At 43.0% G+C, this 14582-nt stretch overlaps 2 protein-coding genes across 2 annotated transcripts; one reads left to right on the top strand and one right to left on the bottom strand.

The window, feature by feature from the left end:
- Positions 1 to 1941: 1941 nt before the first annotated feature.
- LOC139641244 (uncharacterized) lies at positions 1942 to 3781 on the bottom strand. Its single transcript, XM_071515538.1, has 2 exons — positions 3471 to 3781; positions 1942 to 2179 (listed from the first exon to the last, which is right to left on the bottom strand). Exons 1-2 carry the CDS (start codon positions 3779 to 3781, stop codon positions 1942 to 1944), a joined length of 549 nt encoding a protein of 182 aa, XP_071371639.1.
- A 2723-nt stretch (positions 3782 to 6504) lies between these two features.
- dhcr24 (24-dehydrocholesterol reductase) lies at positions 6505 to 14007 on the top strand. Its single transcript, XM_071515580.1, has 9 exons — positions 6505 to 6866; positions 8927 to 9082; positions 9671 to 9776; positions 10342 to 10460; positions 11237 to 11500; positions 11623 to 11766; positions 12503 to 12700; positions 12807 to 12985; positions 13142 to 14007. The coding sequence occupies exons 1-9, from the start codon at positions 6636 to 6638 to the stop codon at positions 13293 to 13295; spliced, it is 1551 nt and encodes a 516-aa protein (XP_071371681.1). The 5' UTR covers positions 6505 to 6635; the 3' UTR covers positions 13296 to 14007.
- Positions 14008 to 14582: the final 575 nt, after the last annotated feature.

The following is a 14582-nucleotide window of genomic DNA, read 5'->3' as shown; positions in this document are numbered from 1 at the left end:
GAATACATACACTCACAGTGATTTAAAACATGTGGCACCAGTCTGGCTTGAACATGTAGCCTACAAATAACAGCTAGCCACGAGTAAAACATATTGATCCTAACAGCATGCATATTCAGAGGTGTAAAAGGCACAATCGACAGTTCTTGGCTAGTCCTCAGTCCCGTGATCCACATCAAGTCTCTTATTGTTGTAGTTTGTTGTGTGCAAAGATGATTAACGCCCATTAGAGGCACCCAAGTCAGTTTTCTTTGTGCTCTCAAAGAAGACAGAAAAGATATTTGTGCTCACCCACTAAAGCTCAGTATAGTGCAGCATCTGATTTTAGGGTTGATGAAGAGGGTGGCACTCCTCATGTTAGCACAAGTAATTCAATATAACAATGAATTTTAAAAGAACATGTGAGGGGAGACAACTTGGGTCCATACCATCCCTTGTTAATTTTAGACAAATCTCATAAGACTTAAGTGGATTTGTATAGGTAACTGCCAAAATAAAGGAAAGATTTAAGTAAATAAGGGATACAAAGTATATTGAGAGCAGGTGCTTCCATACAGGTGCAGTCCCTAAGATAGTTTAACAGTTAACATCCTGTCATATTTTGTGTTGTGTAAAAATACTGGACAGAGCCAGCTGATCACTATTTTGTCTACCATGGTTCGAAGAAGAGACTCTGACTTTGAGAAGATGCATGGAACTGTGGACGCAAGCACATAGGCTATAAATCAGGATACCTGTTCAGTGGTTCAAAATGCAAAGAAAAACAGACAAGCAACTGTGAGTCAGTCTAAGGCAAGAGCAGGCAGTTGATTAAGAACAAAGAGGGATACTAGGTCAGGTTGTAACACTTAAGGCCTTAAACCCCTGGCACTTTTGCCAGTAAGTTGCAGTGGTCTACTGAGAAGTGGAAAAAGTCATATGGTCAGATGAGTCATCCTTCCCCTTGTTCTCTAGAAGTGGACGAGTACATGTGTGGCACACGCCAAAAGGGGTCCACAGTCCCGAGTGCTAGTTTCCCCTCAGTGAAGGGTTCCTGCAGGTCTGTTATGCTGTAGGGTGCAATTTTCTGCCGTGGTTAAGGCCCACTGAATCCATTAGAGAGCAAGGCAAATGCCAATAAATACAAAGCCATACTGATCACATTCATCCTATGAAGCACGTCAAACCTGACGGGAAAATAATCTTCCAGGATGACAATCAGTGTTGGGCAAGTTACTGAAAATTAGTAATTAGTTACAGTTACTAGTTACTTCTCTCAAAAAGTAATTGAATTACTTTACCAATTACTGCATAATAAAAGTAATTAGTTACAAGGGAAAGTAACTTTTGCGTTACTTTGTAACACGTTATTCCCAACACTGATGACGATGCCCCTATCCACAGGGAACGGGAAGGGGTCACTGAATGGTTAGATGGGCATGAAAACAATGTAAATCATATACCATGGCCACAAGATCTCAACCCAACTGAGCACTTGTGGGAGACTCTAAAGTGGAGCATTTTCCACTACCATCTCCAAAACACCAAATTATGTTTTATATTTTTTGTGGAAGAATGTTATCGCATCCCTTTCAGACACTTGTATAATCTATGCCAAGGCACACTGAAACTTGTTGGTGTTTTCTTTATTTTGGTTACCTGAAGATAGTCTGACCTCTGATTGTTCTATCCGTATTTTGTACCATAGAATTAGGTCTGTTTAACCCTGCAGTGTACAGAAAATGTAGGGAAAACATGCTAAGGCGTACTGGTTGGCATCAGAAAGACGCATGCTGCGAGTGTTTACCTTTGATAAAGTTTGTTACTGTCATTCAGTATTGATATAGTCCAAACAAGACACCTAGGTTGGTTGTGGAGCCTGAGTAGCCTAAATCCCTGGTCTTAGCCTATGTATTCTTCAGTCTGACGCAGAGAGAGGCGGGGTTTCCACATCGTCCAGCCTCACACCTCGAAGCTGATCTCTCTTGACTGTCCAAACAGGGGCTCTGTTGCCAGCTGTGTGTCTGAGTATGCGCGGCGCAGCTGTGTAGAGCTGCAAGTGGTCTTGATGGCAACCTCGTAGGGAGGGGGGGGTCCCAGCCATGGGGGAGGGTGGGCAGACGGACTGAAACACCCAGGGTCCATGGGGGGGTAGTCAAAGTCCTCACCACGAGCACCGCGCCGCTGGCGTTCCTGGGTCCTATACACAAGATAACAACACAGGGAGACAGAGGGTGGTTGATTTCTGTATGTTCAGTTTGATCTGTGGTGCCAGCAGTTGCAGGCATCAGACACTAGATGGCAGATGGAGCTCTGTCAGAAGTTGTGTTGCCCTGCCATATAACAGAATTAAGCCTCATGAAGGTAATGGACAACTTGGCTGTAGATGATGATGCAAAGCTCTTGAATGATAGCAGTGGTCGTGTGCCATCGAGAGCCATGTGTTCACAGGTTTGCACTATACACTATACCAACTGATGCCACTGATTCACACACCTTCAACCAGAGAGGAGGAACTAATCAGTGAAATCAGCTGGTGTAGTGTTTGGTTGAAATTAAAACCTGCATAGTCTCGGGTCACAAATGCACTTGCTCTTAAATATTCTAATAACTTTTTCAGAATGCTGCCAGTCTATACCTTTAGACTGCCGTAGGCCTTTGTCTTGACTGAGTGTTGTGTTCAAGGGAATGACACTCATTTTAAGGATTTATAGGCTATATTTTATTCCTATTGTCAAGGACAGTGCAATCACTCTTTGTGAACATGAGCTGCTCTCTCCCAGGGACCCAGGACAAAGAGAGGTGAACCTTTGATGTCATCAAGGTATAAAATATGGTGCTACAAAACAAAGAATGAATTGGAAAAGATGGTGAAGTTGACTGTGAAAGCGCCCAGGGCCCTGGTTCAAAACATTACCACACTACATGAGAATTTAGATCATTTGGGTATAAAACCTCAAATATTCTGAGTTTACTACAGGGGCGTAACCATAATACACATTGAGAAGTAAGTATACCCCTTATCAAATCGACCCCCCCACCCCACCCCTCCAATATTATGGTTAATAATTACATTTATTTATGTTTTGCTTTTCTACTGCGGCCAGCCATGGACCACTTTCCGAAATAGTCATCATTCATACTAGTAATAATAATTGTTACTTACCATCGAATTGGATAGGCTACGCATAAAAATTGGGATGATTCATTAGTGAAAATGTTCTAGGGGAGGAACACCAGACCCTGCAAAATATTTGGTCCCCCCAGTGTTGAATACATGGTTATGGCCTTGGTACAAAATTGGCCTCTCATTCATTAAGATTAGGCTACACTTGATGGCACTGAGGGTTTCAGGACTTTCTGGTCTCTGGTTTTGGGATAAAGCTGTTCATGTTCATAGCCTATATATATATTTATTGGGTTGTACAAAACCATGAAAATATTAATATTTAAATTGATAGGTGTTCTTCTTTAATATGACCCACCTCGGCAGAAACACTGACTGGGACTCCGGGAAGCGGCTCCCCGGGGGTGTGAAGAGGACATGGCTCCCAAAGTTGGGGTAGTCGTTGTACGGATAATGCGGACACTCTCCGCTGAACTCTCCGTGGTTGTAGTTGACGGGACTCTTGCTGTTCATCGCCCAGAACAGCCCCAGGATGAGCATGACCGCCCCCAGCACCACGCAGCAGAGAGAGAAGGCCTGCAGGCGGCTCTGGGACGAGGTCAGGAAGGCTGTGGAGCCGCCTGTCACGATGAGGAAGACTCCGATGAAGATTGCTCCGTGGTGCAGAGAAGGCATCGTAACTGGTAAAAGGTTACTAATGTAGGCTACGGCCGGTTGTAGCGTCAGTGACTCGCGCGCCACCCCATTCAATCCCAAGGAGTATAGTGCGCTCCCAGTGCGCGCTGATTATGATCAGACATTCAAATAATTTCGTCTATGTAGTTACAGAAATCTCTTCATAAGAGCTAAAATGCTACCTGAATATTACTTGACTTATTTTTTTCCATGATTTTCATCTCCCAGAATGATGAAAATAGCTGACCATGTAGTCCGTAAAGGCTATTCCTTATTGTGTAGATATTCTCCTCTGGAAAAGTATTAACTTTGTGGAGTTCTGTATACAAAATCCTCCGTGAGCGGTTTGAAGCGCACCAGGCTGTGCGTACTGTGTGTTTATCATCAAGGCAGATGGACCAGAGGACGGCAGAGCCCATTAAGCAATCTTTACTGGCGCCCCACCCTCCCTGTCTAATGTGTCTGAAGGGTACCACTTTATCCGTGCGCGCGCTGTGTGTGTGTGTGTGTGTGTGTGTGTGTGTGTGTGTGTGTGTGTGTGTGTGTGTGTGTGTGTGTGTTTGTGTGTGTGTGTGAGAGAGAGAGAGCGAGAGAGCGAGAGAGAGGCATTGGAATAGTCCCACAGTAAAAGAACATGAAACGGTGCATAATGTTTGTTTAGTGTTGTAATGCAGTTTTTCTAAATACAAGGTGGGGACTAATTCTAATGGTTTAACGGGATTATAGCCTAGTTTTCTGATTACAAAATTTGGTAATCATGAAAAAAACATGAGAGACTATAGTACAATAGCTTTTGTCAATGCATTTTAAGGGGGGAAACAGACCTTTTGACTGTGATATTACCTGTCAATTATTTTGTCTGTATTTTCACTATACTCTCATTGAACCATTGATGTCATGCATGGCATATATTATGGCTCCTGTGGGGAAATAGGCATTTTCCCATTGCCTGTGTAACTTATCTTGTGTTTGCAGACAAAGTAATCCTTAATTCAGAGTAATCAAATATTGAGTTGAATGTAGAGCAATGGATTAGTCGTGTCAAGTTTATTTGTACAGGCCTATCACAGTTACAGCCTAAACTACTTAATGACGTCCACATTGTGAGACAATAAAGGAAAATGACACCCCTCAACCTTAGACCCTCAATAAGTTTGACTGATGATGCTTTTAAGCAAGTAAACAAATTCCATTTTGAAAGTATAGTCTAATATGTCAACCATCACTAGGAAACAGTGTCCTTAAAATGTTCTTCAATACAACTCAATTTGTGTCTGGAACTGTAGCCTGCAATCTGAATAAACAGCCTACATACTGAAATTTAAGGGTTAATTAGGATTTATTTTTAATCCTAGTTAGGTCGTCTATAGCAGTGGTTCTCAACATGGGGTCCGGGGACCACCAAGCGTCTTTGAGGGCATCCCAGGGGGTCCCCAGCAAATTGATGAAGCGTTAAACTTCATTATTTCATTTACAAGAACAATTATAGAATGTAGGAGACTGACTATTTTGATCATAGTTTCATTGTTATCTCTCTCCCTACAATACAGATAGTCATGGAGTTCTGGACAAAATCATATCCAACAATACAAATATTCTCAGATTTGGGTCCGAGGGACAAAATCGCATCAAATGGGGGTCCGTGGCCCTTATGTGGACTAAATTAGGGGTCCTTGGTTTGAAAAAGGTTGAGAACCACTGGTCTATAGTACTACTAGGGCTCTTGGTGCACTGGGAGCAAGGCTATTAGTTTGAAGGTAATAATTAGTGTGATATTTTATTGATGCCTGCAGTGAAATTCTGCTTTTCTTCCGCCCATCCACAGGCAGGTCAGAGGTCAGAGGTCAGGGTCAGCTACAGAGCAGCACCTCTGATGCTGGTGGGGGTTCAGTGTCTTGCTCAATGACACTTCAGCAGGGCGGATGATTGGCAGCAGGGGGTCTTGAACCAGGGTGCCTCATTAAGGTCCCTACTCCCTACTGATGACACCCTGCTGCCTCCTGCTACATTTTCTAATTGTTTTTTGTTTTCTTTTTGGTTTATGTGGTCTGCACTTGTTTTAGGTTAAATTAACAAGGTCCTCAAAATACCTTAACACTGCAATTAATTCATGATGTAGATGAAGGTGTCAAGTGAATGGTGTATGCTTGTATCAATGGACTGTGGTAGGATAAAGCTTGCTGATGCAGTAGAAGTGCTTAAGGGCCTGTGTGACAGAAAATTCAAACATCTATTGACTTAAGAGTTAGACCTACTAACAGTTACAAATAACCCTCTTTTCTATTATATTATATTATATTATATTATATTATATTATATTATATTATATTATATTCACATCAGTTATATGCATAATGTAGAGTCTCAGTGGGTTAGGGTATAAATAAGGGTAGCAATTGTGTGACGATACACCTACATAATGTTGATAACACGTTACTTAACTGTTACAAATTAAGCCATGAGAACAGGGCGGATGGTGTGACAGCCTTTCTGCTTTCTGATTGGTTGAAGACCAGAGACGCTACGACTCGAGACATCCCTACAGTCACATTGTTAACCAATCAGTGTGAAGCATAGCACGACCTAGTTCCACCCCCTAGCAACCCTCACCAATCGGTGTAAAGCAGAGGAGGGGCTCGCCGACTACCTAGCAACGCTCACCTATCGCTGCGAAGAGTGAGAGGTTGAGATAATCAATGCGGGACTTCACCCACATGAATGTTATCGCTGTCAGTGGTCTGAGGAAAAGGTGCACCTGGTTCTGCACAGTTCTGTCTGTGGCTGCTTGTCTCGAAGTCACTGTGCTGGTCTGACCTGCAGAAGAGCTGGGACTCATCTGATCTGTTCGCAAACGATGGATCCCTTGTTGTATTTAGGTGGCTTGGCCGTTTTGTTTTTACTGTGGATTAAAGTCAAAGGTCTAGATTACGTCATCATTCACCAGAGGTGGATATTTGTGTGTTTGTTCCTCCTGCCGCTGTCCGTCATATTTGATGTGTATTATTATCTGCGGGCATGGCTGATCTTCAAGATGTGCTCTGCGCCAAAACTGCACGACCAGCGCGTCCGAGACATTCAGCGACAGGTGAGCCAAGCATCCTCTGTACAGTGTGTGCGTGTGTGTGTGTGTGTGTAGTGCGTGTGTAGTGCGCTCGCCCATGCAACTTGAGGTTTATTTTCATTTGCAGTAACTAAAATATAAATTTCATGACTATGTGGTCAATATCAGGCCTGTCCTGTCAAGGCTCAAAAATCATTAAGTGTTGTCATCAAGGTAGAATCTGGAGCTGTTTGACAGAGAATGAATGGGAGATTTATATTGTGGATCAACTGAATGTTTAAGTTATTTTTTAGGTTTATTTGATAGCTGTTGTGCAATAAATAGATATCCTAATATCTGCTGGATGGCAATGCTGCTTTAAATATAGCTACCTGTCTTTCTAGAGGAATCACTTTCAAAGTGTGTCAAGCTGTTTAACTACACGTATAACTACAACTATCAATTGTAGCTATCAGTTGTAATTATCTTTGGATAATAAAACTTTGCTGTATCAGTGGCATGATTGCATGATAAAAAAAGTAAAGAGAAGTTATCTTTACTCCATGTGCTGCATGTTTGCAAGGAATCATGGGTAGTGTCATGTAGTGAAACTCCTAAGGATTGGCTGCTTGGGTTCCTGTTCCTAACAGTAGGCTAGTAGAGATACCACATTGTGTTTTTGGATTTTGGATATGTTGTGGATTGTAAGCACATTTGGTAGACTATGTCATGAGGTAAGCACTTGAATTTGGTGTCAGTGTTGTTTTTGTGTTGTGTTTAGATACAGCAGACAGGTAAAGTCACTGGCACTGGTGTAAATCCCAGGGGTGCAGGGGGTGCAGCTGCACCTGGGCCCACATCATCTTTACTAAAAGATTAGAGGTGTTGTCTGTATCCATGACAGTCATAGAAAACACAGTTATTAGGCCTACATTACTTACGTTACAGCTGACATGTAACTCGCACTAAGATAGTTTTCACCTGTTCATTTCTTTCCCAATTCTTTGTCTATGGAGCCACCCCCAGATACTCATAGTACACATTTCCTAATATTTCGAATGAACTGATCTCATAAAAATTGTCAAGACTAGAGTAACCTAACTATCTTAATGGGACTGAAAGTTCAAGTTTAGTGTGAATTTCCTGAGTATAATCCAGTTCAGCGGTCTAACAACTTGCCAGTTGGGGTAGGCAGTTAATCCAATTGCAGCCTGTGAACATATTGACTGTCTGTGTGAGAGAGAGGGGCCACTGGGAGGACCAGACACCTAATACCTCACTTCCCAAAACGATTCAGTCAAGAGAGAGGGATTTGAAGTGAAGTGGAGATAAACCAAACCAGCCACAGGGTTCATTGCACAGGCTGGGAGAGCTGTGGCCCGTCATGTGGACTCACTCTGTCACGACACACAGAGTGTGAAGGGAAGGCCCACGAGCAGGTGGCTCTCCACGGTGAAATGTAGGATTTGTGGAGTTTACTTTGTCAAAAACTCTCACCATGGATACTTTGAACGGTTCAGGGGAATCGTCAAGGCCTTTAACACCCAGGAATGTCTCTGCCTTCTGTCAAGTATTTCTAACTAAAATTCCAGACCAGTGACATGAGAAGGGTCATTTTTGCATTAAAAATTAAACTCTGTAGAGTAGTCATTCACTCATGGCCTTTCACCTTGATTATTAAGTATTAAAGATGACTATTGATTATTTATCAAGACCATATTAAGTTTCCTAATAAGACTTGGCAGGATAGGTTTTGAGTGATTTCACTGTGAACACCCAGGGCAACTGGTGGTTTACTGTTTGTGTCCTCATAAAGGATATGCTTGCTAAAAAAGTGACAATGTTTTACGAAAGTGATACATCACTTTCATGCTGGGGTCAGGAAAGTACAATCAAAATTCATACCAAGAAACCCTTGATCATTTAGTTGGACAGCCAGCCTTGAGCTTAATGTAGATGGCTGAATTCAGTGAGTGGACAGTGGGGTATGCTGTGTATTTACTGTCTCTGTAGAGATAATCCACTCTCACCGTGGAATCTGACTGCTGTTGTTAATACAGTCAGTCTGTTCCTCTCAGTAACAAGTGTTGTGACGTATGTTTCAGGTGCGAGAGTGGAAGAAGAACGGGGGTAAGACCTACATGTGTACGGGCCGGCCCGGGTGGCTGACCGTGTCTCTCAGAGTGGGGAAATACAAGAAAACCCACAAGAACATCATGATCAATATGATGGACATTCTGGACGTGGACACAGACAGACAGGTAGGAGGAACGATCAGACACAGACACACAAGCTATGTTTCCATCTGGGACGTCCTGGTGGCTCAGGAGTGTAAAGGCACATGCCTGGGTTCAAATCTGGCCTGGGATCTTTGTCGCATGTCATTCCCTTCTCTCTCTCCCCAGTCTGTCACATCTGTCTTCACTATACACTATCTAATAAATGCAAAAATACCCATCAGCAGTGTTGCAGCAAATAAATAGGCTTCCTGGTCTTCAGCAAAAAACACATCTACGAGGACAATGGAGAGTATTTTAAGAATCGATTAGTTTTGGGCAAGCTGTTATTGTTCTTTAGTGTCAGCTAATGTTGGCCATACTTCATGCTTTCATCCGCTGACAGAAAAATGTACTTGGCAATATCCTAATGCACCAACTAATGGCCATACAGCCATGATGGGAACCGTATACATGGAAGTGGTAGCGGATACGAAGGTTCTTTGAGGTCGTGGTGGATAGATATTTTAGAGACAAATCCATTTTTATTGATAAAAATGGATCTATTAGATTTTGTTATTAGCTGTCAGCCTGATGGTCAATCTTTACCGACAGTGATCTTTCCCTTTGCAGGTGGTGCGAGTCGAGCCCCTGGCCAACATGGGTCAGGTGACCGCTCTCCTCAACTCCATTGGCTGGACACTGCCAGTGCTTCCCGAGCTGGATGACCTCACTGTGGGTATGTTTCCCATATCAGGATCACCGTGAATTCATTTTCTGGGGCATCGTCACATGGCATGAAAGATACGAGCAAGATCAAGATCTGTGGCTCTGAGGTTTCTAGAGATAGAGAGATGCAGTGATGATTTCCACAGCTCAGTGTTCTGTGATGAAGAGCCTGCATCTCCTCCTCCGTCAATCACTGCATCCTGTTGAGAGCTTCAGCGACTTCTCTAATTGTATTAGAGGATTGATGTTGTAGTTCCAAAGATGAAACTGGGAGGAAATGGCTGCAGCGCTGGAAGCACCCCTGGATCAGATTTCATAATGGGTTTCCTGATGCCATAAACTGCGCATCAACAACCTAATGTTTTCCCATCAGGACGCTGTACATTAATTTATCTTGAAGTCTGCGCGCACACGCACATACATACACACTCACAGCTGGCAAACACTGCCTCCTACTTGGGTGTTTGCCCATTGTTGTTGCTCTCACCTGGGAAGGGATTCGATTACTGCAGAAAATACTGCAAATCTTACTCTCTCTCTCTCTCTCTCTCTCTCTCTCTCTCATTCTCTCTCAGGTGGCTTGGTGATGGGTACAGGCATTGAGTCATCTTCTCATATTTATGGGCTTTTTCAGCACATCTGTGTTGCTTTTGAATTGGTTCTAGCTGATGGCAGTTTGGTTCGCTGCACTGAGGTGAGCATTGTGTGTGTGATGTGTGTGTGTGAGTCATGCTGTGTAATTCTGTCATATTTAGTTCCCACTGGGGCCTTGGCACAGCTTCTGTTCCGGTTTTTGCTTTAGTAGAGTTCCAGTATGGCTAATAACTAATGAGGATTATATAATTGTCATGCCAACCAAATCACAGAGACATAATTCATACATTCATCATGGTGTTGTAAAAAGAATTTTCTATGAATCAAGTCTTTTCTTTATTTAGCAGTATTGAATTAATAAAATGATGTAAAAGTTGTATTATTGTGAAAATATAACTATACAGTAGCTCACACAACTTCCATGATCCTCTTTTTGTATGCAAATGAATTTCGATGACATCACACGACAGAAAACGTACATGTGGGTTCCTCATCTATTTGCAAGGACAATGCATTTTCTGGCATGTTATCATTTAGGCTTGAAAAAAGAAGATCCCGCACACTGCTCTTGCTCAGCATCACCGTTTAATGATCAAGAGTGTTCTGGCATGTTATCAGAAATCATGTTGTATCAGCAGTGCCTCTATGTATGTAATATGTTATAAGGCTAATGGTTCAGTTGTATCGTTACTGTATTTTCCATAGAAGAGATCAAGGCAGCTGATCAACTAGACAGAGAGAGAGAGCTGAGATCACATTCAAATAATGTTAATTAGGTGTGTATGTCATCTCCACAAATGTGCCACAGGACTGTACAGAATGTGTACTTGTTCAAACAGACAACACATTTTTCCTGTCTCCCTGTGACTCACCCAGGAGGAGAACTCGGATCTGTTCCACGCCGTCCCCTGGTCCTGTGGGACTCTGGGCTTCCTGGTTGCAGCAGAGATTAAGATCGTCCCGGCCAAGTCCTGGGTGAAGCTGCGCTACGAGCCGGTGAAGGGGCTGGAGAACATCTGCAAGCGCTTCAGTGAGGCGTCGCAGAACAAGGAGAACACGTTTGTGGAGGGGCTCCAGTACACTCTGGACACAGCTGTCATCATGACGGGAACCATGACCGACCACGCAGAGCCTGATAAGGTAAGTTTGTGGATGTGTGTGTGTGTGTGGGGGGGAGTGTCCACATTTTGTTAACATTCATGTGTTTTATCAAAGTTAACTGTAGTTCCCCTTTTTCTTTGTGTGTGTTTCTTTCAAATCAGATCAACAGAATCGGCCTGCACTTCAAACCCTGGTTCTTTAAACATGTGGAGGACTACCTGAAAGGCGACCGCACTGCAGTAGAATACATCCCTCTCAGACAATACTACCACAGACACACACGCAGCATCTTCTGGGAGCTTCAGGTGCACACACAACACGTGCACGCTCACACACACACACACACACACACCCACACACACACACACCCACACACACACCCACACACACACACACACACAGACACACACACACACACACACACACACAGACAGAGACACACTGAAGCCGTGTTTCCATGTGCATTAGCGGGATTGTAATGACAGACCTTATATCTGCCAGATTTTAGCTTGTCATCATCTTACCGACCCCCTGCTCATTTCTCTGCATTACTCTAATGCTTTCTCTCTCTCTCTCTCTCTCTCTCTCTCTCTCTCTCTCTCTCTCTCTCTCTCTCTCTCTCTCTCTCTCTCTCTCTCTCTCTCTCTCTCTCTCTCTCTCTCTCACTCACACACGCACGCACACGACACATGCTCACACATACACACACACTATTAGCCATTAGTGAGCGAAGTTTGGCAGACGTCGTTTCCCATAACAGTAAATTGTGTGATGAATTATGCATAGTATTGGTCTGACAGGCTGCCTGTGGTCTGTTGGGTCCTCTGTTTTTTTTAAAGTCATTTTGCTTTTGTGGACGGCAGGAAACAAAATGATTGGATAGACGAGGTAGAGAGTGGAGATGACACCAGAAAGGTGGAGGGTTAGGCCTGAATCCACTACATTGTCAATACATCGCACCACAGAGTGTGTCTTTGGTCTTGTCTTTTAACCGGTGTGTGTATGTGTTTGTGTGCATGCATATCTGTGTCCTTTCTGTAGGATATCATTCCATTTGGCAACAACGCTGTGTTCCGCTGGCTGTTTGGATGGATGGTTCCCCCTAAGATCTCTCTGCTGAAGCTCACCCAGGGGGAGACCATCAGACGGCTTTACGAACAGCACCATGTGGTGCAGGACATGCTGATACCCATGAAGCATCTGCAGGCTGCCATCACGCACTTCCACCAGGACATAAATGTAAGACTCACAGACATGGGTGCACCCACAAACACACACACACAAACATGTACTGTTTATACACTCACCCTTCCTTGAATTCATTCCCTGCCTTGTGTTATTTCAGGTTTACCCTCTGTGGCTGTGTCCATTTCTGCTGCTACCAGGCAGAGGAATGGTTCATCCTAAAGGTCAAGAGGAGGAGTTGTATGTGGACATTGGAGCGTACGGCGAGCCCAAAGTCAAACACTTTGAGGCTAAAGCTTCAACACGTCAGTTGGAGAAGTTTGTTAGACAAGTGCATGGGTAAGTCTCAAATGCTCTTTGAAATTTAGAGTCAGTAACCATAGAAACCAGGATATACAATATAATGAGGTTTAAACTGCATCCTATCATGTTATATAGACGTGTCTTATTGCTTTGATGTGTGTCTCCTGTTGCCATGCCAACTGCCTGCTGCAGGTTCCAGATGCTGTATGCGGATGTGTACATGGACCGAGAGGAGTTTTGGGAGATGTTTGACGGACAGCTGTATCACAGACTAAGGGAGGAACTTGGCTGTAAGGAGGCGTTCCCCGAGGTTTACGACAAAATCTGCAAATCTGCTCGACACTGACCCCATCTCCTGGCTGATTCAGCCCTGATTCAGAGATAGACCGAGGCACTGTGTGCCTGTGTAGCAATTCACTATGGTTGATCGCCAGTGATTGTGAGGTGTCGGCTACAAACCAGTTAAAGATCCCAGCATTTTCTGAAGTGAAGTTAAGCTCTTCACATACAAATGTAAGCTACAGTACTTTCAATATTTTTTGGTAATCAGACTGTGTTCAGACTACTACATCCTATCAATGTGAAGCAGGATCACATCTCACACATCCTCCAGCAAAGCTCAGAAACACCAGGCTTATCGCACCAGCGTAACACATTTTACCCATCATTTTCATTCCCCTGTCTTTGGAGTCAGTGAAGTATCTCTGTGCCTTAAGCTTAAATGGCACATGCTAAAGGCATGAATGTATTCTGTTTTTTCTTTTTATGTATACATAATTAGCTACTATTAACATCATTAATGTTATAATTTCCTGTGCTGTTTGACTCAGAAACTTGTCTCAGATTTTTCTGACTTTGCCATCTTGTGTTCACCACTGCAGACCTTGTGCAGATTTTCCTATGCGCCCTTTGTGCATAGAAAGTGCCCATACTGTATGCCTTTGAAAACATAATTACCTAATTAAGACCATGCAAATATGTCAATATACAGTATATAAATTTGTGATAAATGTCTGTGAAATTTTAAGTCTGAAAGAAAATATTTTGTAAGTTATACTATGGACTGTGTATGGATTGGATTTGTTGTTAGATGAATTAATTAAAAAAAATATTCTGCAATACATATATTTTTTTCTGCTTTGATTCAATGTAGATTTTAATAATGTTGACAAACTACAATTAAAAATGTGTATACTTGTCCCAATGTGCCAATCATGAGACATTATGAATGTGTCTGTGCCTCTGGCTGAGCTGATTTCACAAGCCCATTCCCTCCATTGGACAACAGGAATCTCCATTGCTCCACTGGAATATTGACTGCCCACAGCCATTCACTGAAACAACACACCAGGCTAGAGTGATTACTGCATTTACCTGAAATGTATTTGAATTTAAATGTTAACTAAACCATTGTTGTTTTGTCTCACCACATGCACATGCTGAACAGAGACAGGTATGCTATCTGAATGTTTTGAAGGAGGTCATGGGGCCACTGAGATGCCTTTGATGCTCCATCAGGTATTACAAAAATATTTACAATGACCTGTACTGTGCTAAACCAAGGATGGGCAATCATGTGCCATGGGGGCCTGAGTATGCATGCAGGTTGTTTTTTCAACCAAAGATTCCGCCA

The sequence above is a fragment of the Centroberyx affinis genome, unplaced genomic scaffold, assembly GCF_046629955.1.
Source record: "Centroberyx affinis isolate AG114_WGS23_722 - 3 ecotype Tasmania unplaced genomic scaffold, CSIRO-AGI_Caff_v1 ptg000359l_1, whole genome shotgun sequence".
NCBI lineage: Eukaryota > Metazoa > Chordata > Actinopteri > Beryciformes > Berycidae > Centroberyx > Centroberyx affinis.
This window is presented reverse-complemented; position numbering and strand designations above follow the sequence as displayed.